This window comes from Heterodontus francisci, chromosome 33, assembly GCF_036365525.1.
Source record: "Heterodontus francisci isolate sHetFra1 chromosome 33, sHetFra1.hap1, whole genome shotgun sequence".
NCBI classification, from domain to species: domain Eukaryota; kingdom Metazoa; phylum Chordata; class Chondrichthyes; order Heterodontiformes; family Heterodontidae; genus Heterodontus; species Heterodontus francisci.
In genome coordinates, this window is record NC_090403.1 from 30,154,654 (window position 1) to 30,182,452 (window position 27,799).

General features: G+C 40.1%; 1 protein-coding gene across 2 annotated transcripts in view; it reads right to left on the reverse strand.

Moving 5' to 3' along the window:
• Window positions 1–27,799, reverse strand: part of eftud2 (elongation factor Tu GTP binding domain containing 2) — a 61,268-nt gene that overhangs the window by 15,543 nt on the left and 17,926 nt on the right. For both annotated transcript variants that reach the window (XM_068013261.1, XM_068013262.1), the window contains 13 exons: window positions 24,761–24,843; window positions 18,038–18,204; window positions 14,677–14,801; window positions 10,348–10,411; window positions 8,839–8,929; window positions 7,819–7,954; window positions 6,809–6,936; window positions 6,220–6,413; window positions 4,550–4,661; window positions 3,998–4,138; window positions 1,867–1,968; window positions 1,658–1,740; window positions 61–147 (listed from right to left, as the gene is read on the reverse strand). In XM_068013261.1, the coding sequence (XP_067869362.1) occupies window positions 61–147; window positions 1,658–1,740; window positions 1,867–1,968; window positions 3,998–4,138; window positions 4,550–4,661; window positions 6,220–6,413; window positions 6,809–6,936; window positions 7,819–7,954; window positions 8,839–8,929; window positions 10,348–10,411; window positions 14,677–14,801; window positions 18,038–18,204; window positions 24,761–24,843 (1,513 nt within the window). The remainder of the gene's footprint in view (window positions 1–60; window positions 148–1,657; window positions 1,741–1,866; window positions 1,969–3,997; window positions 4,139–4,549; window positions 4,662–6,219; window positions 6,414–6,808; window positions 6,937–7,818; window positions 7,955–8,838; window positions 8,930–10,347; window positions 10,412–14,676; window positions 14,802–18,037; window positions 18,205–24,760; window positions 24,844–27,799) is intronic.

The window sequence follows — 27,799 nt, forward strand, 5'->3', positions numbered from 1 at the left end:
CTGAATCACCTTCCCACTCAGTAGAAGTATGTGATAAAATTTGGTATTGGTATTTCATACCTATTCCAGGTGATTTGGACCACTTCATTCTCAATGTCTTCTGCCAAACCTTTCTCCAGAGGTTCTGCAATCATTGTGATCTTATTCCTTTCCGGGGTTTGCGGGGGGCGGGGGTGAAGAGAAAATTTAATATTAAGAACATGTTTTATGTGTTGAGGAGCATACTTTTTTTTTTAAAAACCCTACTATAAACTATTATTTCCCGCACTATTTTTCTGGTCTCCCTGAATTGGTCACCAGCTGTAGCCAAATGTACAGCCTGCTCTCAGACTTCCATTAATGCTGCTGCTGGCTAGCTTCTAGGCGGAGCACAAGTACCAAGCTGCCATCTGATCTACCATCACACAGTGACACTGCTGAGACAGAGTGAACACAGCAATTAATTCATTAATCTTTTGATGTGCAGTTTACCATACTACATGAAGATAAGACATCGAGATCCTCTATATTTATAAAGAGTGAACTGACTTTCAGTTACAAGCTTTTCCTAAACTAGGTTAATTTATATGTGTGAATCTTTGAAGTTATTTTGGATATCTTTCCGTTTCTATTTATAGCATCAAAACATGGGGATAAACTGGACCCCAAAATATCTAGGTAAATTCGGAGAAAATCAGCATTTATTTCGAACTCTGGAAATTTAAGAAAACAAGCATTGGATGAAAAACGCAGCGAAGCTAAAAGACAACCCACAATTATCCATATAACACACAAAGTTAAAGCCTGAGGACATTACTGCGTCCTTCAAAAATCAATGCTGTGATCTGCAGTATGTTGTTAGTCTTTCTTCCTTCTCTGTTTGTTGTCGACAGGTCCTCTGAATCTCCCTTCAATTGCTTATTTACAGGCAACAGAAGGAACAAAGGGAGAAAGGATGCAGGTTATGAGTACAATTGTTTCCACATACACAAGTTAGAGCACAGTCTACATTTTTTAGACAGCACTATTTGAAAGCTGAATGAATTGTGCATGTTATTAATGAAGTATAAAACACTAAATGATCCTTGCACTGCTAAAGCTACCATTAACCCATGATCACTGATTTTTTTTTAAAAAGAAGGTTTGAATTGTGTGGAAAACAGAGTTATTTATACCTAATTATTTTAGGTTGCAAAATTTAAATTGCATTTATAACAATTATAAAGGAGTGCCATTAAAAAGTACAAATGACAAAACCTCCATCCACTTTCTGCAGCAATCTGGGCCAAACGATGTGCAGGGACAATGTCAGTATATCAGGCAGTTCACATGCTGAGGTGACAAATGCAATGGGCACTCAGTCTGGACCTTTAGCAAAATAGAAAACACAGAGGAGTTCTGAGGAAAATTCAGGGGGGATTATGCTAATCCACCACCAAAAAAAAGGGAAATTATAGTGAAAATGGATTTTAAAAAAGCATTAATGATTACTTAGATGTACTGCCAATAAGTTAGTAAAGAATATGTGGATACTACAGAAATAATGCAAATGTTTCACACGCAACCTGTGGATAAAACAAATGATTCACCCGAAGCTATAAAAGTTAATGACTGCAAATTATAGCATTCACAGCAGTGTGACAGCAGGAAGTGACTGCAACTAATGCAAGAAGCTCACTTTTTGTTGGGTGTCTCTGCAAAACATTTCAAAGATGAGGTTTCCACAACAGTTTCACAGAATGTTACAACAGGATCAGCCACCTGCAAGAGAAAAACAATTACTAAAACAGGAATAATTAAATTTTGCATGAAGCAGGTACAACTGACAGCAAATATTAGCAACCATACATTAGCTATGAAGTCACAATTTTGGGGAATTTGCATTACCTTTATATCAATTTCAGAATACATCTTCCTAAGGTCATGCATCACACAGTCCAGGTAGAGTTCTCCAGTTCCCAGTATTACATGCTCCCCAGACTCTTCTACCTTTAACAGAAAAAAAACACAGATAAATGAACAATTATTATTATGGGTAAGGAGTTAAATTGCTCACTTTATTCTTTGATGACAGCAGTAACATTTTTGTTGTCATAATCCTTAAGATACAGGGCGAAGATTTCCTGTGTCTTCCATGTGTAACACTATTGCAAAACCATTTCTAATCCATTAGATATACTACACAGATGAAATTCTTCCTGCAGTTTCACAAAGCTATTACAATAGTGTAGACAATATAACAAGTTGTCTATAGAAAATACTAAGTAGTGACAGAAACTTTCAAGGTCTCACTATAAGGGTTCAAATAACTTTTATTTATCTCCATTATAAGTGGAAAAATTCCAGTTTTTCTTTTATATTTTTTCATTTCTCTCCAATTATGCCACAAGTCAACTAAGTGATGACAGAAGTATCCAGATTCTTACTGACTGAGAGCAATTTATTTAGAGATACAGCACTGAAACAGGCCCTTCGGCCCACCGAGTCTGTGCCGAACATCAACCACCCATTTATACTAATCCTACACTAATCCCATATTCCTACCACATCCCCACCTGTCCCTATCACCTACTTATACTAGGGGCAATTTATAATGGCCAATTTACCTACCAACCTGCAAGTCTTTTTGGCTTGTGGGAGGAAACCGCAGCACCCGGAGAAAGCCCACGCAGACACAGGGAGAACTTGCAAACTCCACACAGGCAGTACCCAGAATTGAACCCGGGTCGCTGGAGCTGTGAGGCTGCGGTGCTAACCACTGCGCCACTGTGCCGCCCACATCAAAACAAAGAGTACAAAAAAATTGGAATTTAAGTGTTTTATAGTTTTTAATTTCTCCAAATGCTTTAGAGAACAGCAAGAAAAAAATCAAATCGAGTTATACTTATAAATGGTAATGAATGAAAATTTAAACATAAAAATAAGGTGATCAATACCCAAGTGTTGCTTTCATCCAATGATCCAATGTCAGTAAACACTCTTGAATGTGCAGGGTATTAATGTAACCAATGCAAATATTGAAAGCTCCTATAAAAACAAAGAGTGTTCCTACTGCCACCTACTGTATGAGTTTCACCTCCAAGAATGCTACAAATCCATCTGCAACACTAAACGTTTGCTGCAGTCTGCACTTTTGTTGTAACAGGCATACATTTTTAAATTTTCACCTCAAAAAGCTTTAGTTACTTGTAGCTGAATTAAATGTAATTTATGTTCTTTTCTCAATTTCAAAAAATGTTTGTTTCATAGGTTTGTAAATTGTCTTCAAGTCTGCACCTTGTGTTTCATTTACCACCTCTATAGTAGGCAATATCTATAGCACATCATTTTTGTGTAAACACTGAAAAAAATGAAGAGCACTTCTGCTTAAACTAAAATATAAAGAGTTTGGACAGTTAAATGTGCCCTGAAATTAGAAGGTGTCAGGTACGACTCATTAACTGCACTCCTGCTTCTGAGTCAGAAAGTTGTGGGTTCAAATTCCACTCAAGAGACTTGAGCATAAAATCTAGGCTGATACTCCCAGTGCAGTACTAAAGGGAGTGCTGTATTATCAGAGGTGCCGCCTTTTGAAGGAGATGTTAACCGAGGTCTGGACTGATCTATCAGGTTAACATAAAAGATCCGATGGCACAATTCTGAAGAGCATGGAACTTCTCTTCGGTATCCTGGCCAATAATTACCCCTCAACTTCACAAAAATAGATCACGTGATCATTTATCTCATTGCTGTCTGTGGGACTTTGCTGTGCATAAATTGGCTGCCACATTTTGTCCATTACAACAGTGACTACATTGCAAAAAAACAACCTACTTTGATGGCTGTAAAGTGTTTTTGCTATCCAGAGGTTGTGAAAAATTGAGCTGATGGAGAAGATCAGCTATGACCTTATAGAATGGCGCAGCCTACTTGAGGGGCCGTATGGCCTACTCCTATTTCTTATGTCCTTATCATATAAATACAAGTTTGTGCATTGAGAATATGCGAACCTTCTGTGTAATGCTCACTGCATTCATACCTTAGTAGTTAGTGATGGGTAGCTTTTGTTGACCTTTCTTAAGCCGTCCAGCATTTTTGGAAGCTCAGATGGATTGACAGGTTCCACGGCTATTTTAATGACAGATGCTGTATTAAACTTGAGAGGCCTGAAGATCTGAGCCTGAAATTAGAATTCACCACCAGTAAGGCAGAAATCCTCATGTTAATGCTTGAAACAGAGAAACCTGGCAGACCACAGTAAGACCAGACCTCTGTCCAGAAAATGCCATAAATACCATTTACGCTGTTTTTAAAAAAATGTTTCTATGGCTATTCCACCAAATTTACAGTGGATAATTGAGCGAAGCCCCATGAAAATTTACCCTCATTGTGTCGTCTGGCAGGGCATATTTACCATCATCCATGAATTTTAAGCAATTATCGAACTGACCAGTTGCAATGCACTCCACAGTATATCATAACAGGTATATTCTGCCTATTTTTAATCTCAAAATCTATAAAAACAATTATGCTTAAATTTATTAAACCTATATTTTCAAATGCTATTTTGAAACGTGCTAAAATGTTTTACCTCATCATTGCCTCTTGGTTCTGTGATGGTGGCTGTCTTTACAATGGGTTGATCAACTCCTTCAATGAGCACCCAGTTACCAGCTGGAACTCTGTTTACCTCTATATGATACCTTAAAGAAAGGATAAATCATAACATTTTTAGGTAAGAAAAGAAATACAATGAAGGATTCAATAATGTTAACTGTTTCATAAGTATATAGATCAACGAGGAATCTTTTTATTAAAAATATAGATACTTTTGCCAAACTTCCACAAGGGCCTTGCCACACCAACAGATCTGTGATTGGAGACATGGGAATCACTGCCATAGACATAAATTTTAATTTATTTTGATTGTTACCCCCTCCGTAACATTTTACAAGTTATTCTTTTCTTGCTCTTCCTGTCCATTCCCCATGCAATGCAATATTTCCTAACTAAGAAGGTCACAGTAACCAGATCTTTGCTAATCCCATTCTGAACCAATTATTAGGAATTAAATGAGCAACATAAGCCGCCAACAACAATACAGCACCTTTAACATAATAAAATGCCCTATTGCGCTCCACAGGAGAGCTATAATATTCCAGAATTTCAACAAATAACTTGTGCAATTATGCTGCTCAATAGTGTGCTAATTAGAACCGTGGTCAGCTTAGCACATTGGAGCACCAAGATCCAGTGCAGTACATCAAGGACATGGGGGAGTGCCCACGACCACCATGACCCTTTCCAATCTTGGCCAGGCCACCATCAAAGGGAGGTACAGTTGTGCCCAGCATTGCCAGTGAGTTAGAGTGTTAAAATTCTCAATCCTTGTTTTAAAATCCCTCCATGACGTCACCCCTCCCTATCTCTTATCTCCTCCAGGCCCTCAACCCGTCGAGATATCTGCACTCGTCTAATTCTGGCTTCATGAGTATCCCTGATTTTAATTGCTCTAACACTGGTGGCCATACCTACAATTTCCTAGGCCCTGAAGTTCTGGAATTCCCTCCCTTAACGTCTTTGCCTCTCTTCTTTTAAAACGCTCCTTAAATCCTACATCTGTGACTAAGTGTTTGGTTATCTGCATTAACATCGTCTTATGTGGCACAATGTCAAAATTTGCTTTATAATGCTCCTGTGAAGCACCTTGGGACGCTTTATGTTAAAGGTGCTAAAGAAACAGAATCAAAATAAATTAAAACTTAGTCTATGGCAGTAATTCCTATGTCTCCATTCACAGATCTGTTGGCATGGCAAGGCCCTTGTGGACACCTGACTATAGGGAGGAAGGAAAAGACAATTTGAGTGGCAATCACCCTGACTTCTCAAATACCCAAACGCTTTCCATATGGAAGCCAAATGCAATCCATCCACTGTATCAGGGAAAGTGAGAACTGTAAGAAATAGGTAATGCCCAGACAAATAAATCAACAAAACAAAAAGTTAACTAAGTTAGCTTTACTACCCTTAAGAGGAACAAGGAAGAGAATTTTCAAGAGCGCTGGCTAATTCTTGAAATTTGTCTAGTTTCTACAGATCCCTTTAAGTCAACCAGACAATACTACATATCGGTCTTTTCTGGAGGACAGGGAAAAGGTTAATCAATCATTTATCTGTTCTTACATCAACTGTATGATGGCAATATCCATTTAGTTCAAATTCCTATCCAAACCAATAGGAATGTTTCTACCAAATAAGCACCTTGCAACCGAAATCCAGAGCCTGCCCACTGTGCAGATTTGTGAATCTTCCTCATCCTCCAGTGTGTAGTTCTCTCCCAGTACCTTCACTGGCTGCCCTGCATGAATGGTTCCACTCAACACCCTGCCAAATGCATGGAACTGTACACCATCCTCCGTACTGTACATCTTAGTGGTGTGGCACATCAGAGGGCCCTGTGCAATCACAAAAAATACAAGAGTTATATACAAGAGTTATATACAAGAGTTTCATTGTTGTAGATTAGTGTAATATGAACAATATGAAACATCTGCCAAGTAAACAAGTACAACAACAGTTAATCTCTTAACAGGACAAGGCAGATGAAACACCAATAAAATCAATTTTACTTCAATTCCCAAACTGTCACATGAGCAGGCAATAAATACTAAATAGAGGAGAAAGCCTTGGTTGTCCCTGGCATTTCTTGGTTATCAGTTAAATGTGTCATTGGTGGCAGCATCGATCAGGTTGGCAGCTGCATAATCATCAGGTTAGATGGACCACAAAAAAAGATACATTACAAAGTGAAAGCTTTCAGAAGGAAATTTTAAAAAAACACTTTACTTACATCAGGATCACACTCTAGCATAGTTTCTCCAAGATCCAAATCCAGGCTACCTGTGTATGTATGTTCGATTTTATTTCTTGCACCAGACTGCGGGGATGGGATATGTTGCACACACATGTCTACCAAGCCTGTCGAAAAGTTACACTGGGTATTGAGAATCATTAGCAACAGGAAATCTTTTACAAAGTCTCTTCCAAAACGACAGCAATACTATTTCCACACTGTAACAGAATGCTATAAATCCACTGAATAGAATGATCGAGTCTCATTTTTGGACTAGCTATTTGTTTATTTGATTTTACAAGCAGGCTCCAATAAATAAAATAGATGGTTAAATTTAATTCATTAATTCCTCTGTACAGTACAAATAAATTTTTTTAGAAACTCACTTTATGCAGGATTCCCACCCGACTGCCATAAATACGTTGCACTGCAGCACACAAATTATAATTGTGATATGGTGGCCAATATCTTTAGGGCTAACCAATGATATTAATTACCATTGTTCAGACATAATTTGTAAGCTTGTAAAAATTAGGCACAGAAAACGTCCTCACTTGGAAATGTTGGAAATATATTAACCAATCAATAAATTTATGCCTTTCTAGCTTATTTCCCATGGTGCAGTTTACTATTGCTTAATTTTTGGAACATTAAAATGCAGCTATTTACCCTAGCATGTATCTTTAAGGAATTACCTGCTTGCTCATCTATGAGTTGTGGAAACTCACAGGGTACAAAACAAAACACTTCTAATTGCCTTTTCCATTCACATACCATAAAGGTAAACTGACTGAGGGAAATATTACAAGGACTAGGCTACTCTTTTTGAAATTATAATTACTGGTTTCATCTACTTTATGCAGATTCTCCTTCCCCAATTTTTCACTCTTTTCTAATGTAGCAGCTCATGCAATTTTAACTGCACATCAAGTAAATTTTATTCAGTATAACCAGAAATGCACAAAGGGCTTGTCTGCTTAATCTTAAATAGCTGGCCATTAAATTACCTGTAAAGTCACCGAAGAATTTCTTACAGACAAGTCGGAGCAAGGGCCTGATGTTGAGCTTTAATTCCTCCTTTGTCAAATGAATACCAAGTTCATCCAATGTGCGTGGCAGAGTAGTGTCTACATCACCAACAACCTGTGCGTCACATGTAAACAGCTTTACTACATTTCTCATCAGAATTAAAGTCCACATCCCTGCTCCATGACTTCCACGAAAATTCAAAACATTTTTCTTCACTCACTCCTATTGAGGTGGTTTTCTTGCTTCCACCCTCAACCCTGCCACCCCCAGTGAGGCAATTTCCTGTCTCCACACCCTGACCATCTTTGTCCAATTATTGCCCCAACTTCTAAGCTAGCTTGACCTACTCTCAACACTCAATATCCATTATTATTCCTTCTCTGTTGTGGGGAAAACAACAAACAATGAAAAATGTTTGAAATACATGTTCTGAATATTGTAAAGTTAATTTTCTCATATCTCAAAAAGGTTGAAGTCAAGCTACATTTTCAGACACTTAAAGGCCATTTTGGGTCGTTCTCCGAGATAAGCTATTCGATAATGTAAGTCAGATGCCAACAGTAAACAAAAGCACCAGGAAGACCAGAAGTGCCCATTCACAATCTCTCTATCTGAATGCTAAAAATGCTTAAAGTGCTTAGTCCAAGGATGTTCTGCAAAAAAGCCTAACTCCTCTGCAAACAAAATTAAGCACATATGCAGGCAAATATCTTGGGATGTCCAGTTCCAGTTAAACAGCATAATTTTCTACATTCTGGATATATATGAGGGGATCCACAATTTTGTTTATTTTTTGGGATAATAGGGTTCAGATGGGCTAGAATAAGTCAGTTAAGAGATGTGAACAGATCACAGCAGTTCACGTTTTGTTTTTGTTTCAGACTGCTGACATCTGCAGTATTTTGCCCTAAATTAAATTATGCCGCGAAACTACAGTCAAACATTCTACTGTTTCTATTATGTAGTGTGTCAACAGTCAACAATTTTGCTATACATACCTGAGAAAGAATCTTATAGACAGGCTCCAGGATGAACTCTACAAAACTTCTCTGAGAGTTACTGGTTGGTGCCTTCTTAGTAAACTTCCGTCTGAAAGGAGAATGTATTTTTGTGTGCAATAGTTGGAAATCAATTTTGAAAATCTACATTTTAACACGATATTAAATACAAAAGAATACTTAACAAGCCAATTTATTTGATAAGCCCTTTTAAATATGTATTTTAAAAGACTGATTAAACATTCTTGCCTTTTTTTGGTACCAAGATTGTACCTAGTTAGGAACGAATTCTTACATCCATGCCACTCTATAACTAACCACTGGAAGGTGTCCCAGTGGAGCCCAGGGTGAATCTCCTAGACTGCTTTTATACTACAAGTTTGGCATTGATGAGGAGCCATTTGTACTCTGCTGACGTTAAACATGTAAATCTGGTGTCAAAGCCCAAACTGACTCTGGAGAGAAGTCACTGAGATTCCAACTTGGTGTCAGGTCGAGCTCGAACCAGAATCAGGCTGCATTTACACCATACCTGTAATGTAGCTGCAAAGTAAAACTGATTCACTTTAAGGTTAAACTTGTAATATAAATGCACCCTTAGATTTCTTACCAACAGGCCATTTCCCATTACCGGTGGTTCACTGAAATGTTGCCAGTCTCCAGTGATATTGTTTATGAAAGGTTGGATACTGTGCAGAAGTGTTATGCCATGTAGCACACAAATTATTAGTTTGCTGGGAAGGTGATAAGGTCAGTCCCTTTTAAGGCAGTAAATTATAGATACTATAAATCCTTACGTTAATTAGAGATTAATTCTTGCCTGGATGGGTGCAACATCAACAACATTTAAGGAACAAGACACCATCCAGGACAAAGCAGTCTACTTAACCGGCTTCGTATACACCACCTTAAACATCCACCCTCTCCACCAGCATAGTACACATGGCAGAATCTACAAAGTGCAATGCAACAACTCACCAATGCTTCTTCGGTAGCACCTCCCAAACCCAGGACCTCTTCCACCCAAGAACAAGGGCAGCAGGTGCACAGGAACCTTAAAGTCACACACATCCCAACTTGAACATATGTCACCATTCATTCAGCATCTCTGGGTCAAAATCCTGGAACTTCTTACTGACAGCATTGTGGGAGTACCTTTACCACATCGACTACAGGGATACAAGAAGGCTCACCACGCCTTCTCAAAGGAAGCTAGGGTTGGGCAATAAATGCTGGACTTGCAACCGATGTCCATATCCTAAAGAGGTTGCTCTTCTGAGTTTGGGACTGAGGCATGTTGTTGGAGCAGAGAAGAGAGTATTTTATTCTATATCTGTGCTAGAACTGACCAGAGTTCCTGGAATGTGAAAAGATCCATCCCTTGTCACTAACATCACCCACCCCGATGAGCACAAATTTCTTTAAACAAAAGGGACAAAAGCATATACCAGCATACATTTAGCTGTAGGATTACATGTTAAGAAACAACTTGAGTGAGTTTAAACTTACGTTTTTGGGTTAAAGTAAATGTCACCCCATAGTCGCTTTGCAAACTCCATATAGTTAATGTCCCCTGTACAAAAAAATAAAAAAAAATAAAAAAAAATAAAATTTTCTAAAACATCACATTTTGGACAGTAATCAGAACCATGCAAATAACAGCTGAAAATAAAATGTATAAGTTTATTTTTTAAAGAAAATATTAGTTGATTCTCTATTGCTTATGATTAATGAAAAACTACCTTTGCAGTCTGCCATTCATGCCTCACCATTTGTTGTTTCAATCCTATCAGATTTTTAAAAATAGATCTCTGTATGCCATCAACACTTCCTCTCTACAAATTTTTCTTACTCTTATGAACACGCCTTGTATGCATCTCATAAACTTTAACTTTCTTGCAGGATGCCTTCCTGGCACTTGGCGGGGAAGAAACTAGGCTGTGGCAGCAGAGTCGGGTTCAGAGAACAGAATAGTGGATTTGCGAAGTGGCGTCAAGTCTAGGAAAGCAGGGAGTCCCAACCTTGAGGCAGAGGAAGAAACAGCGATGCTGTAGAGGAACATGGGAGCATGTTTATGTGATTGGGTGGTGATGGTATTTGATGATGCATGGTGGCAACTAAGCAAAAGGTGCTGTCGCTCACTTTGCATATTCACTTTCCTGTATGCACTGCAAAGCTGCACCTTATACAGGCCACACATTAACAGGAGAAAGTCAGGAAATTCATAAAGCCTGGCATGATGCATCAGGGTACATGGGAACATTGTTAGAGCAATCAGAAAAAGTGTTGTGGATCTATACAGCTTTTCCTGAATGAAATCCTTATGATACGAATTTTATTTTTAGCAGCATAAAATACAGCGGGTGGCAGGCACATGCAATCTCCACCCCCCACCCCTCACAGAATGTGAGCAATTGTTTTTGCAGTTAAACTAGTTAGCAATAGCACTACAGAGATTGTGCTAGGATTAGCCTCTGGTTCCAGGTCTCGTGGCTCCCCTGATTCTGTTTGGTTTGTTGTTCTGGGATTTGATTGATTGCAAAGACTACAGATGCTAGCACTGTGATTTGATTGATCAAAGAGAAATCCACAATATTATCGTGCCACACACATAAAAATCTTAAATACAGAATATCTAATTTTTGTCTTTAAACTTTCCTCAGTCAAGAGGATATGGGGGCAGCTGATTTGCTTACAGACCTCTGCCAGAGGCACCCAAGCCAACCACAAGAAACAGCAACATTTGTTTGGAAAATCTCCTGAATAGAATGCTCAGATCAGTGGAACAGACATATTTAACAGCTGTGCACTGCATAATGTCCAGGCAAAGAAGCAATTAAAATTCTCTGATCTTAGGCGGCCAGATTTGTATCTCCCAGGTTGACAGAGTCCCAGAGAAGGTAGTCGATTCAGAATCAACTGGCACTTCTAAAGAGTATCAGATCAACAGCTGTTACATTATGGAATTGAGAGCGATAGCAATATTTATATTACTTATTGAATTTTGTCAGGGCAGGTAGGAGAAGTAACTAAAGTAGAACAGATAAATGAAGATAGTCCATATAATTATATAGATTGTAGTGCAGAAATGGGCCATTAGGCCCAACTGGTTCATGCCAGTTTTTATGCTCATGAGCTTCTTCCAACCCTTCTACAACCAACCCTATCAGCATAACCTTCTATTCCTTCCTTTCTCATGATTTTATTTAGCTTTCCCTTAAATGCATCGATACTATTGCCTCAACCACACTGTGGTAGTGAGTTCCACATTCTCACCCATTCACTGGGTAAAGAAGTCTCTTGTGAATTTCCCTACTGCAATATTAGTGACTATCATATATTTATGGCCTCTAGTTTTGGTCTCCCCTATAATTGGAAACACCTTTTCTATGTCTACCCAATCAAATCCTTTCATTCAGACCTATATATGATCAACATTCAGCCTTCTCTTTTCTAGCAAAAACAGCCCCAGTCTGTTCAATCTTTGCTGACAGGTCCAGCCTCTCAGTTCTGGTAACATCATTGCAAATCTTTTGTGCACCTTTGCTGGTGCTTCTGTATCCTTTTTATGATACAGAGAACAGAACTGTGCAAAGCACTACAAGTCCATAATCATACATGGGCTTTGGTTGGAGAGGAAGGTGTTGTAAATAGCTTGCAGTTTCTTATATTCTTAACTCCGTACAATGACGCCTAAAACTTTGAAAAATGAAGACCTTTATCATTCAGGTCTCTATCCTATCTTCATATCCCTTATTACATTTAATTCCTCAATATCTCCCTCCCTTTTAAATACTTCAATTGAATCTGCATCTATGGCCTCTGTGCATTCCATAACATGTGAATGCGCTGTTTTCTGAATGTGACTTCAACTGATCTAGTTCTAATTCTAAAATGATGTCCCCTGGTTATAAATCTTCCAACTAGAAAAGAGTCATTTTCTTTTTAACCAATCATTATTTTAAATGCCTCAGCAAAACAATTCTTAACCTCATCTCTGGGGAATATATTACCAAATCTAGGATAAGGTTCTTCATCTCAGGTTTTAACCTTGATGAATTGCTGCTGGATGCCTTCCAAGGTCAGTATATTTTTCTTAATGTAATAGTCCTAAAATGGAACACAATATTCCAGACAAGTTCTGATCAATGCGATGTATAACTACAGAGTATCTTCCAAGCTTTCATATTCTAGATTGCTCCTGAAGAAGGCCTGCATTCCATTCGTCTTCTTGATTGTACTTGTGAGCTAGCTCTAAATAATGAATGCACACTGTTATGATCCTGTAGTTCTTTTTTTCGGGAAGAATGCGGTGTGCCTTTAAGGCTGAAAAAGGATAAGTGCTGCTTTAAGGCAAAGAGCTCCAGAGATTCAGTCAAAGAATGCATTCTCGTTGCCCCAGGATACAGCCACTCAAGACCAAAGACACGAGACACATTGTTTACCAAATGAAGTTTGAAACTAGTTGAAAAACTGGCTTTTGAGACACAGTTAACAGAGATGCAGACAGACAGCTGGACCAGCATATGCTGAAGGAAATGAAAGCTCTCTCTTGGTTTATTTAAACCCTATTCATTATACTCTCAGAATTCTGATGTCAAGCCAGAATAATTTCTTAAAAGAAATTAACCAAATTCCTTTAACTACTGAACTGTAATTGTTGAAATTTATTGCTGGAAAAGAGCATCAATTCAACTGCTGAATTAGACTACTGACTGTTCTACTGTTGAAGAACCTTTTTTGTCCCCATTGGACGGCTGTGAGGACTTCAAGCAACGTTGGACTGTTCCTCATTGGAAAATTTCACTTTGGCAGGAGAGTATATATGCAAGGACTCTAATTTTTTTCTATTTTAAATGTTATTTATATCTTAATAGTGTTTAAGAATTTTGATTTTTTAATTAAACAGTTAATTTGTTGATCTAGAGACACTTGGTTTGGTTAGCCTCATTCGGGGGTTAATAGATGGTACAATTTGGCTGGGTCTTTCTTTAATTTGGAAAGTTTAAAATTATATGTTATCCCATCTATGGAGGGACGGGACTGAATCAACGGTGCGTTTCTCCCATCACAATCAGAATCATATATTTTGATTGGGGGCTTTGACTTGAGCAGTCGGTCATATCAACTCTATATCGTTTATCTACATTTCTTGCATTTCAGATAGGTACACTTAATGTCAGCCGATTCTTCAAACTTTTGCTAAATGAACAAAGCTGACCACTTCTTTGGCCTCCTTGTCTCGAGAGACAATGGGAAAGCGCCTGGAGGTGGTCAGTGGTTTGTGCAGCAGCGCCTGGAGTGGCTATAAAGGCCAATTCTAGAGTGACAGACTCTTCCACAGGTGCTGCAGATAAAATTGGTTGTCGGGGCTGTTACACAGTTAGGCGATCTACGGAGGGACGGGACTGAATCAACGGTGCGTTTCTCCCACCACAATCAGAATCATATATTTTGATTGGGGGCTTTGACTTGAGCAGTCGGTCATATCAACTCTAAATTGTTTATCTACATTTCTTGCATTTCAGATAGGTACACTTAATGTCAGCCGATTCTTCAAACTTTTGCGAAATGAACAAAGCTGACCACTAATACATTGAAAAGGGAATTGGGCTGTTATCTGAAAATGAAGAATGTGCAGGGTTCTGGGGAGAAGGCAAGGGAATGGCACTAAGTGAATTGCTCATTCAGAAAGGTGGTGCAGAGAAGATGGGCTGAATGGCCTCTTTCTGCGCTGTAACAATTCTATGATGTATAGATCAGTATTACAAAGGAATTATCTGCAGGTCAAAAGCACCAAATGTTTTTCTATCTTATTTAATTATAACTAATGCTCACCATATGTATCTGCATAGATCTTGGCAAAGGATCCCAGGGTGAAGCAAATACTGTACTGAGAACTGGCAAAGCAAACATTACCCAACAGAGGGGAAACAATCAAGTTTTCATCTGTTGAATAGACACTAGAGAGAGAGAAAGAGAAAAATAGGTTTAAACAAGGGTTGTATGATTTCTTGTTCTGTTTAAGATTCTGTAAAGGTAGACAAATGAGATTAGAGTTGGTAGCTCTAGTTGGAAAGCTGGCACCTGCACAGGTGCAACGGCCAAAATAGCCTCCTCCTGAGCTACAATTTATTTTGATTCTACGATCCATTTGCATCATATTCCATTCTCTTGTTAAAGCAAAAACAGAAAATGTAACTCAGCTCTCTGGCAATGTTCTTAAGATAGCTACTAGGAGTTGCATTGATGCAGCACCAAGTTGCACACCCTCCAAATTTGTTCCTCCTTGTGGATAATTGCTTCGTCTCTTGTCAAGATCTCTATATCCAACAGAATTAAGGTCAGTGAACTGTAGATGCCAAATCATGTCCCATGAATTGAAAAAGAACATTAAGTTTACTTTAAAATTTGAAAACATAATGGGTTGTGGCAACCCAATCCCTCTTCACAGTCAAGCATTGTACAAGAATACTAATAAAGTCAAATCACCTTTTTACAAGGGGTGAAAAGGCAGAGGAGGATGTCTCATTAGTTCTTGGCAAAGATGTTAAATGAAATATTCACCTTGAAGGAGGCAAAGATTTCAGCAGTAGTCTTGCCACCACAGAATCAACCATTATTGGACAAAATGAACAAAATGTATTTATATAGCAGCTTCAATGCAATAAAATGTCCCAAGCCGCTTCTTAGATACTATAAAACAAGATATGACACTGAGCCACATAAGGAGCTACCAGGGCAGATAACCAAAAGCTTTGTCAAAGAGGTTAGTTTTAAAGGAACATCTTAAAAAGACAGAGAAGTAGAGGGGCTTAGGACCCAGGCAGCTAAGGCAAAGGAAAATGAAAGGTAATCTGGCGAAAGGATACAGCTACTTGAAGAAAAATCAGTGGCAAACCAGTGGGAGGCATTCAAAAGCGAGCTTCTACAGGCACAGTGTAGACATGTCCCCACAAAGATAAATGGTGGTATGGCCAAATCTAAAGCCCCCTGGTTATCCAGAATTATACAAGGTAAGATAAAGCAGAAAAAGAAAGCTTATGACAGTGACAAAAAACTTAATACTTTAGAAAGCCTAGAAGAGTAAAGAAAGTGCAGGAGTGAAGTAAAAAAGGAAATTAAGCAAGCAAACAGAGGACATGAAAAATTATTGGCGGTAAAAATCAAGGAAAACCCAAAGATGTTTTATCAGTACAACAACAGCAAGAGGATAACTAAGGAAAGGGTAGGGCCTATCAGAGATGTGCAAGGGAACTTTTGCGTGGATACAGAAGATGTGGGCAGGGTTCTTAATCAGCACTTTTGTCTCTGTCTTCACAAAAGAGAGGGATGATGCAGATTTTATAGTAAAAAAAAGTGTGAAGTATTAGATACAATAAGCATACGATCTGACATCCTTGAAAGTGGATAAATTACCAGGGGCGGATAGATTGTATCCCAGGTTGTTAAGGGAAGCCAGGGAGGAAATAGCAGATGCTGAGGATCATCTTCAAATCCTAACTGGATACAGGCGAGATACCAGAGGTCTGCAAACGTTGTACCATTGTTTAAAAAGGGTGCGAGGGGATAGACCAAATAATTATAGGCCAGTCGGTGGTGAGTAAATTATTCGAATCAATCTGGAGAGATAGGATAAACTGCCATTTAGAAAGCATGGTTTAATCAGTGATAGCATGGATTGTTAAGGGAAGGTCGTGTCTTACTAACTTAAATTGAATTTTTTGAGGAAGTAACAAGGAGAATTGATGAGGGTAGTGCAGTGGATGTGGTTTACATGGATTTTAGTAAGGCATTTCACAAGGTCCCACATGACATACTGGTCAGAAAAATAAAAGCCCATGGGATACAGGGGAACGTAGCAAGTTGAATCCAAAATTGGCTCAGTGACAGGAAACAAAGGGTAGTGGTCAATGGATGATTTTGCGACTGGAAAGTGGTTCCCAGTAGTGTTCCACAGGGTTAAGTGTTGGGTCCCTTGCTGTTTGTGGTATATGTTAATGATTTGGACTTAAATGTGGCAGGCATGATTGGGAAAGTTGCTGATGACACAAAAATTGGCCGTGTAGTAGATAGTGAAGAGGATAGTTGTAGACGCCAGAATGATAGCAATGGTTTGGTTCAGTGGGCGGAAAAGCAGCAAATGGAATGCAATCCAGAGAAGTGTGAGGTAATGCATTTGGGGAGGGCAAACAAAGTAAGGGAATACACAATAAACAGGAGGATATTGAGAGGGGTAGAAGAAGTGCATGTCCACAGGTCCCTGAAAGTGGCAGGACAGGTAGATAAAGTGGTGAAGAAGGCATATGGAATGCTTTCCTTTATTGGCCAAGGTACAGAGTACAAAAGCAGGGATGCTGGAACTGTATAAAACGCTGGTTAGGCCACAGCTGGAGTATTGCGTACAGTTCTAGTCACCACATTAGAGGAAGGACATAACTGCTCTGGGCAGAGTACAGAGGAGATTTACAAGAATGTTGCCAGGGCTTGAAAGTTGTAGCTATAAGGAAAGATTGGATCAGCTAGTGTCGTTTTCCTTAGAAGAGAGGAGGCTGAGGGATGACCTAATTGAGGTGTACAAAATTATGAGGGGCCTAGATAGAGAAGATAGGAAGGACCTGTTTCCCCAAGCGGAGAGGTCAATTACCAGGGGGCACAGATTTAAGGTGATTGGTAGAAGGATTAGAGGGGACATGACGAAAAACATTTTCACCCAGAGGGTGGTGGGTGTCTGGAGTTCACTGCCCAGATCGATGGTGGAGACAGAAACCCTCAACTCATTTAAAAAGTACCTGGACCTGATCCTGAGGTGCTGTAACCTGTAAGGCTGCAGACCAGGTGCTGGAAGGTGGGATTAGATTGGGCGGCTAGCTTTTTCAGCTGGCGCAGACTGGATGGGCTGAATGGCCTCCTGTGCTGCAACGTACCTATGGTTCTGGATTTCTAGGCATTTGTGAAGCAGTTTATAGCTCATACCCTTTAAATTTATGTTTAACTAATTCAGATTTTTTTCATTTCATACATATAGTAATGAATCAAATCCGAATATCTTTTTAGAAAAGGTACAGAAAAAAGGAGATTGGGTTAAACTGCAAAGACCTTGAATATGTAACAGAAACATTCCCCACAGTAATGCAGAAAGTATACTGCCATTTTACTATAAGAAATATATGTCCAAAACAGAGAAACGACAGCCTACCTAAGCAAGCCATTGACTTCATCCACAATGTGTCGCAGTTTGTAATATGCATCAGTTGGAGGCAGCTTTAGCTCCAGAATGAGTCTGTCTATTTTATTAATGCAAATGGTGACAGCTAGCTTCTCCTGTACCGCATGTTTGATCAATCTCTCTGTGTTCAACATTACCTGCAGTTTCCAAAAAAAACACATTACACACATAGTATATGCTTAAAAACATTGAAACACTAGGTAAACAGATCAGATAGCTAATAGTTAAACCCTTGTTACAATGCTATTAAAAAGCTTTTTCTCTTTAAACTCAGGTGAATATTTACCATCAAGGTAAGGAGTGGCAAATACTGAGGAATGGAACTCTTTCCCCCATTTTCTACAGACATCCATATTTAATTCACCCAGGCCATACATTGTATGGGTCAGATAAAAAGCAAATCTTCCTCTACATGACCCTTGCATTTCCTCTACGATGCATTCATTGTTTCATTCTCAGAAGAGGTCCCTTTACTCTACTACAAGAATTCAGATAACCATCTAACCTCAAAAACAATTGCCTTTATATAGCACCTTTTACATCTTTTATAGGTAGAATGACAACTTACTGCCAAATTTTAGGACTTTTCTTAATTAAACCGACTAAAAACTGGGCCAGATCGGCAAAGAACTCATTTTACGCAAATCTTTAAGTCCAAAGAAAGATCATCACTTTATACGAGATAGATTTGAACAATGGTTTTAAAAGTAAATTTTTTTTTAAATCCTACAATGCTGAAGCCCCTTCGATTCAGGCACTGGTTTTAAAAATCTCAGGCAGGACAGAGCCAAGCTGAGGCATTTCCCATATGCAGGGATGAGGAAATGATCTACAGACCTGTTACCTGTTAAAAAAGGCTTTGAACTAAATAGTGAGGGATCAGGTTTGAGAAAATATGATAAATTAAGTAGAGAAAGCAAGACAAGACAGCAAGGTAGCAATAAGGGAAATGATGATCAGAGTGTGGCAGGAAGGGACAGAGTGTACAAACATAAGAGTGCACAAGCAGATAAGACTATAGGTTACAAAAATAGTAAAAAGATAGAACTAAAGGCTCTGTATCTGAATGTATGTAGCAATCGTAACAAAGCAGATGAATTGACAAATAATAATAAATACTTACGATCTGACAGCCATTACAGAGACATGGCTGCAAGATGACAAAGACTGGGACCTGAATATTCAAGGGTACATGACATTTAGGAAGGATAGAAAGCTAGGAAAAGGTGGAGGGGTAGCTCTGTTAATTAAGGATGACATTGGTACAATATAGAGAGATGGCCTTAGTTCTGGAGATCAAGATGTAGAATCAGTTTGGGTAGAGATGAGAAATAGTAAAGGTAAGAAGTCACTTGTGGGAGTGGTTTATAGGTCCCCCTAATAGTAACCGCGCCATAGGATGGGGTATACAGGATGAAATAAATGGGGGGGTGTGAGAAAGGTACGACAATAATCATGGGTGATTTAAATCTACATATAGATTGGACGAATCTGAATACTCAGAAAAGATGCATTCCAGCGAGAAAGACTCTAAGGGAAGGATGCCCCATCTGTGGCTAACTAAGGAAGTTAGGGAAAAAAGCATAAACTTTCGCAAAGATGAGCGGCAGATCAGAAGATTGCTGTTCTTTATATTCTGCCCAAAGAATGACTAAAAGGTTAATAAGGGAGAAATTAGAGTACGAGAGAAAGATAGCTAGAAATAGGAACATAGGAGCAGGAATAGGCCATTCAGCCCATCGAGCCTGCCATGCTATTCAATAATGATCATGGCTGATTTTCCACTTTAATGGCTTTTTCCCACACTTTCCTCATATCCCTTTATATAAAAATATAAAAACAGTAAGAGTTTCTACAGGTATTTAAAAAGGATGAGAGTAAATAAAGTGAGCGTTGGTTCTTTAGAGTGTGTGTCTGGGAAATTAATAATTGAAAATAAGGAGATGGCAGATGAATTGACAGATATTTTGCATCTGTCTTCACTGTAGAGGATACCAATAACATCTCAGAGGTAATTCTGAATCAGGAGGTGAAAGCAAGGGAAGAACTTAAAAACAATTACAATCACCAGGGAAAGGGTACTGAAAAAATTATTAGAACTAAAATCTAACAAGTCCCCAGGTCCTGATGGACTTCATCCTCAGGTCTTAAAAGAAGCGGCTGCTGAGATAGTAGATGCATTGGTTTTAATTTTCCAAAATTCCCGAGGTTCTGGATAGCTCCCATCAGATTGGAAAATAGCGAATGTGACTCCTCCATTCAAGAATGGAGGGAGACAGAAAGCAGGAAACTAAAAGCCAGTTATCTTAACATCTGTCATAGGGAAAATACTAGAGTCTATTATTAAAGAGGTTCTTGTGGGGCACTTAGAAAATCTCAATATAAACAGGCAGAGTCAACATGGTTTTATGAAAGGGAAATCATGTTTGAGTAATTTATTGGAGTTTTTTGAGGAAGTAACAAATGTGGATAAAGGGGAACCTGTGGATGTGCTATACCTAGATTTCCAGAAGGCATGTGACAAGGTGCCACAAAGGTTACGAAGCAAAATAAGAGCTCATGGCATTGGGGTAACATATTAGCATAGATAGAGGATTGGTTAGCTAACAGGAAACAGAGAGTAAGCATAATTGGTCAATTTTGGATTGGCAAGATGGGATGAGTGGAGTGTGTTACGAATGTGCTTCTGTTTTTGTTAAAAATATTTTGAGAATTCATAGTCAAACTGAATAAATGTTGGACCAGTTTTTTTTCCCCAAGAGGATCATCAAGAGAACACTGAAAGGACTTGTTTGACACCATTTACTGCTTGTCACATGACTCAGGTTAAAAATACAACAGAAACCCTGGTAACTAGGGAAGATGTGTGCAGCGAAGTGACAGGTCAGAAGGTGGACTTTCTGCTTCCGGCTTCACTTTTGAATTGTTTGAAATTAGGAAAGAACTGCTTAAAAAGGGTTGTCGTTTAAAAAAAAATAAAACTGAAGGACAGAACCCCAGCTTAGCCGAGGCTGTTCCAGCTCTTTAAGAAGCCTGCAGAAAAAGAGAACTTCCAAGGAGAGAAGACCACAACCTAGCTAACCTTTCCAGCACCTTTCAAAAAGACCCTAAGAAGTCCACTGTGTCAACTCATCTCCTGCCTTTGAAGAAAAGCCTGTTAAATTAATTCTCATCGCTGCCTGAAAATAACTGTTCCAAAAAGATTCCGTGACCCGTCTATGTGTACTCGGAGGCCAGACTGTATGCCAGTTTTGGAACACAACATATCTCATCTGCTGTTTTCTTCAAGAATGAGCAAGTATTCAGCCCAAGTGTTTTTTTGTCTGTAACAGAGCTCTACACTATAATCCCTTTTATTTTTCTGGTTAACCGGTGTATGTGTGCGCACGAGTGTGAGGGGCTAAGGTAAAAAGGGAACTTTAAAATATATCTATGTTTTATGCTTTACTTCATTACTAGTTAAGACTTGTTTAATAATAAACTGACAATTTTGTTGTTAAAGAAACCTGGTAAATGTGTTTTAGTCTGGGAAAAATTTAGTATATGATTGCATCAGTAAGTGGTAAAATGTAAATATACGTTGTGACTTGTGGAGAAGCGCAACTAGAATAATCAGTGTGCGCCTCCCGCCTCAGTCGTAACAAGTGCCACAGGGATCAGTGCTGGGACCTCAACTATTTACAATTTATATCAATGACTTGGAGGAAGGGACCAAATGTTTGGTAGCTAAATCTTCTGATGACACAAAGATATGTAGGAAAGTAAGTTGCGACAAGGTCAAAATGAGTCTGCAAAAGGATATAGATAGGTTAAGTGAGTGGGCAAGAATTTGGCAAATGGAATACAACATGGGAAAATGTGAACTTATCCACTTTGGCAGGAAGAATAGTAAAGCAGCACTTTGGAGAGAGATTGCAGAACTCTGAGGTACAGAGGGATCTGGGTGCCCTGGTACATGAATCACAAAAGGTTAGTATGCAGATACAGCAAGTGATTAGGAAAACAAATGGAATATTGTCATTTTTTGCAAGGGGAATGGAATATAAAAGTAGGGATATTTTGCGACAGTTGTATAGGGTATTGGTGAGACCACATCTTGAGTATTGTGTACAGTTTTGGTCTCCTTATTTAAGAAAGGATATAAATAGTCTTGTTCGAAATAGTATCAAGGGATTTTTTACGTCCACCTGAGAGGGCAGATGCGGACTGTACAGGAATGTCAGCCTTGATTTTCTGCTCAAGGCCTGGCGTGGAACTTGACCCACAACCTTCTCATTCAGAAGCAAGAGTGCTACCAACTGAGCCATGACTGACACACATTGCTGATTGTTACGACCAGGTGAGAAAGGTGTCTCGGGATCCCTCTCAGCGTTCACCTGGTCTTAATGTAACAGGGTTTAATTTTAAACACCGTGTTTTTAGTTCCCCCTTGGTGAATCCTTGTTCACCACTTTCCAATTATAAGGCAAAGTAACCAGCACAAACAGGCTTTCTCAGGTTTAAAGAAGAAAAGTTGAAATTTATTACACTTAACTCTAATTCGATTGACGCCTACAGATACAAGATGCGCCCACACTAGCATGCATATGCAATACACACGTGCAACTAGAGACAGGAAAGAGAAGAAAAATAATGTGAAAAGTTTGAGGCAATATCTGAAGAGGTTTTGTTACGGTTCTTCAAGCTTACTGTAGAGTCCTTGATTGTAGGTACATCTTGCTTTTCGTTGGGGCCCAATATTCTTTTTAAACCTTGTTTGCTAGAGGAGACTTTTCTCTCTTGGGGTTCATGTGTCTCCAGAGGCTTGTGAGAAAGAGATGGGAGCAGACAGGAGAGATCTTCACAGTTCAGGAGCAAACAGATTTTCTCAGTTCAAACTGTTTGTACAATTCAGAAAAAACCCAGGTTGCCAAGCAGGTTAGTCATGTGACTAACTGGTCTGACCACGTCTTGGATTGGATCACCTTAGCGGTCTCCAGTATGCTCCTCTTACACACAATATCTGGTGATCAAGGTCCATTGTGGGTTGAATGTGTCAGGGAATGATCCTTTGTCCTTCCAATCACTGCCTGTTAATATGCAAATATATTTTCCCAGCCACAGCTGCTCTGTTTAACAAGTCCTTTCTTCACTCCAGTAACAGTTTAAAATCAATGTTCATGACAAAATTAATGTGTCTCATTCTTGGCAGGTGGGGGCCTAACATGACAGGGATATAGATAGGTTAAATGAGCGGGCAAAATGGTGGCAGATGGAATATAATTTGCGAAATGTGAAATTATTCACTTTGATAGAAGAAAAGCAGAATAGCCTCAAAGGTGAAAGACTAGTAAATGTTGACATGCAGAGGGATTTCGGTGTCTTTGTCCATGATTTACAAAAAGTTAACATGCAGATACAGTAAGCAATTAGGAAAGCAAATGGTATATTAATCTTTATTGCAAGGGGGTTGAACATAAAAGCAAGTCTTGCTGCAATTATATAGGGCTCCGGTGAGACCACATCTGGACCACCACGTGAAGTTTTAGTCTCTGTATTTAAAGGACCAATAGACCTGCCTTAGAGGGAGTGCAACAAAGGTTCACTGGATCGATTCCTGGGATGTGAGAGTTGTCCTATGATGAGAGACTGCATAGAATGGGCTTCTACTCTTTGGAGTTTCGAAAAATGAGATCACCTCGCAACATAAAATTCTAGAGAGCTTGACAGGGTAGATGCTGAGAAGCTGTTCCGCCGGCTGGAGAATCTAGGAACTTGAAGCCATAGTCTTGGGATAAGGGGTCGCACATTTAGGACTGAGATGAGTAGAAATTTCTTCAGAGAGGGCTGTAAATCTTTGAAATTGGCTACCCCGGAATGCAGTGGATGCTCGGTTGTTGGCTCTATTCAAGACTAAGATTGATAGATTTTTGTTCACTAAGGGGGAAATCAAGGGATATGGGGATAGAGTAGGAAAGTGATGTAAAAGGTCAGCCATAATCTTACTGCATGACAGAGCAGGTTCGAGGGGCTGTGTGGCCTATTCATGCTCCTATTTCTTAGGTTCTTATGTAATCTGTTTGCCTATATTACAGTGGTTGTACTTCAAAATTACTTTGTGTAAAGCACTCAAACATCCCCGTGATGCAATGACATGTAATGTAAAGGCAGTTTTTTTGCTGTGTTAATTTGTCAGATTCCTCTGTAAACCCAATTGCCTTTCCTTGAAGTTGTAATATGATGCAGATACCAGTTATTTTGTAGATTCGGCCACTCTTGACAAGCATCATCAATTAAATCATCAATCTCACCCTTGTTCTGAAATCAGCACTTTCTTCCATTTTAGATATTGGGCCATTCACCATTTCAACAGATACTTGAGAATGTATCACCACCAGAGATGAGACACTCCTAGACAATCATTCAGTTAAATGACAGCAGAGGCTAGACTGTTGCTACATTTAATATACACACGTTGTGATGTGCACTTCACAGCAAACATTTTCAGTGTAGTGGTAGATATTTGGATACAGGCAATATTCTATATAAATTTTCAGGGTCTTCCAGATTCATGCACCTGGCTTGAGAATAAGTATTTTCTGCAAGGTGCACTCCTTTCATGTGCACAAAGAATTTAGCTATCATGCATTTCAACACCCAGGTGTGCCCAGAAAAAAAAAAATTTTGGTCTACTTCAGACCTGAACCTACTCACCCCCTCTGCTGCATCGATGAACAGTACCATACCATCAGAGATTCTGAAACCGGCAGTGACCTCATCAGAGAAGTTTACATGTCCTAAATAGAAGGAAACAAAACATATCTCTGTTATACAAAAGCTCTGATCAAAGGACATCAATCTGAAATGCTGGCCGGAATTTTACGCCGCCCTAGTGGGTTGGATGGTGGTGTGGCGGGGTATGTAAAATTGAGCGGCAGGCTCCGGGAAGCCTACCCGCCCTGATTCCACCTCCGGACAAGTTTACGGAGGTCAGGTGGGGGCGCGGGGGGTGGGAAACGGACCGCCCGCCCAAGGCCAATCAAGACACTTAAGTGGCCACTTAAGGGCCCTCGTCCACCTCCACAGGTATTTTCCATGTGGCAAGTGGGTGAACTGGGGACGTGAAAGGCCGCCCAGCGATAGCTGCCGGCCTTTCCACGCCCCTGGGGGGCGGGAGGGGGCATGGCAGTCAGGCACAAGGTGCCCGATTTAGGGCCTCCCCCGCCTCCCAACCCACCCTCGGGATTCAAGATGTCCCCTCTCCCCCCAAACGACCACCCTAGCCTCACCAGGGCATGCACGATCCCCCTGGAGAGGCAACCCAAACTTACCCACTCTCTCGGGTCCATGGCGTCGGCTGGGCTGCAGTCCCAGCAGTGGCCACCGCTCCCGGTGGCGCTGCTGAGACGAAGAGCTGCTGGCCTGCTGATTGGCCGGCAGCTCAATGAGGCGGGACCTCCTCCCTCAAGTGGGTGGAAGTCCTGCCTCGGGCCAATTAAAGCCTGGGGATCCTTAAAATACAGGACGGATCCCCAGCCTGGACGAAAGCGGGTTCGTCACCGACATTTACGCCGGAGTCCGGCTCCCATCCGCCCACTGTAAAATTCCGGCCATTAACTCGGTTTCTCTCTCCACAGATGCTGCCTGACCTGCTGAGTATTTCCAGCATTTTCTGTTTATATCCCTTTTATAGATGGGCTAAAGTAGGCTAGCAGCAGGAGGGCAGTCTTGTAACTCAAATTATAAAAATTTAATGTTCAAATCTATTAATCATTATAACTTGTTTCATTTAAATCAGTGACACCTGTTCTAATATTGGAGAGAACACAAGGCAGTGAAGAGTTCTGTGTCTAAGGTGAGGACATTACAATGGAAAGATATTTCATTGCCATCTGTAAAGTAAAAATGAAAATAAAATGAAAGAATTCTAGGATGTGGCACCATTATTTATCCAACAGATAGGCCTCAACAAATACAGAAATTACATTTGGCTCATTGGATAAATTCTATCTAACTAGCCTCTTATTGTGTTTTCTGTTTAAACTATGGGTACAAGGAATATGAATAATTGGACTGAAATCACACTTGGTTGCAAACAGGATGTGATTATATGAAACTGCTCCATTTTTAATTTTCAACTCAAATTAACGATTGGAACCCACCTGATTAATGGTGCCTGGTAGCAGCATGGTTGCTACCAGCAGCATGCTATAGACAGAGCTGAGCGATCCCACAAACAAGTCAGATCAAAGCTCTGTAGTCCTGCCACATTTAGTCGTGAATGGTGGTGGGCAATTGAACAACAACTGGAGGAGGAGGCTCCACAAATATACCCAACCTCAATGCTGGGGAAACCAGCATGTCAGCGCAAAAGACAAGGCTGAAGCATTTGAACCCATCTTCAGCCAGAATTGCTGAGTGGATGACCCATCTCGGTCTCTTCCTGAGGTCCCCAGCATCACAGATAATGGGTCTTCAACCAACTCGATTCAGTTGATCCAGTCTCGCTGCTTATGGACACAGACTGTTTCAGTATCTGAGGAGTTGAAAATGGTACTGAACACTGCAATCATCAGTGAACATTCCCACTTCAGACCTTATGATGGAGGGAAGGTCATTGATGAAGCAGCTGAAGATGGTTGGGCCTAGGGCACTACCCTGAGGAACTCCTGGGGCTTAGGTGTTTGGCTTCCAACAATCACAGCCATCATGATGTCAAGCAACAGCTGAAGGCATTGGAAACAGCAAAGGCTATGGGTGCTGGCAACATCTCGGCAACAGTACTGAAGATTTGCGCCCCGGAACTAGTCGCATCCCCAGCCAAGCTGTTCCAGCTACAACACTGGTATCTACCTGGCAATGTGAAAAATTTCCAGATATGTCCTGTCCACAACAAATCCAATCCAGCCAATTACCACCCCATCAGTCAACTCTCTATCATCAGCAAAGTGATGGAAGGTGTCATCAACAGTGCTATCAAGCGGCACGCAGCAATAACATGCTCACCGATGCTCAGTTTGGGTTCCGCCAAGGTCACTCGGCTCCAGACCTCATTGCAGTCTTGGTCCAAACATGGACAAAAGAGGTAAATTCAAGGTGAGATGGAGTGACTGCCCTTGACATCAAGGCAGCATTTGACAGAGTGTGACATTAAGAAGCCCTAGAAAACTTGAAGTCAATGGGAATTGGGGGAGAAACACTCCAGTGGTTGGAGTCATACTTAGCACAAACGTTGGCTGTGGTTGTTGGAAGCCAAACATTTCAGCCCCAGGACATCAGTGCAGGAGCTCCTCAGGGTAGTGTCCTAGGCCCAACCATCTTCAGCTGCTTCATCAATGCCCTTCCCTCCATAAGGTCTGGAGTAGGGATGTTCATTGATGATTGCAGTGTTCAGTACCATTTGCAACTCCTCAGATACTGAAGCAGTCTGTGTTCATATGCAGCAAGCATGGACAACATTCAAGCTGGGCTGATAAGTGGCAAGTTACATCCAAGGCACACAAGTGCCAGATATTGGCAATCTCCAAAAAGAGAATCTAACCATCTCTCCTTGACATTCAACACCATTAAACAGTCCTTCAACAGCACCTCTACCAATTAGAAGGACAAGGCCAGCAGCCACATGGGAACACAACTCCCTGCGAGCTCCCCGCCAAATCTCACATCCTGATTTGAAACTATATCCTGCTCCTTCACTGTCGCTGAGTCAAAAACCTGAAACTCCCTTCCTAACAACACTGTGGGTATACCTAT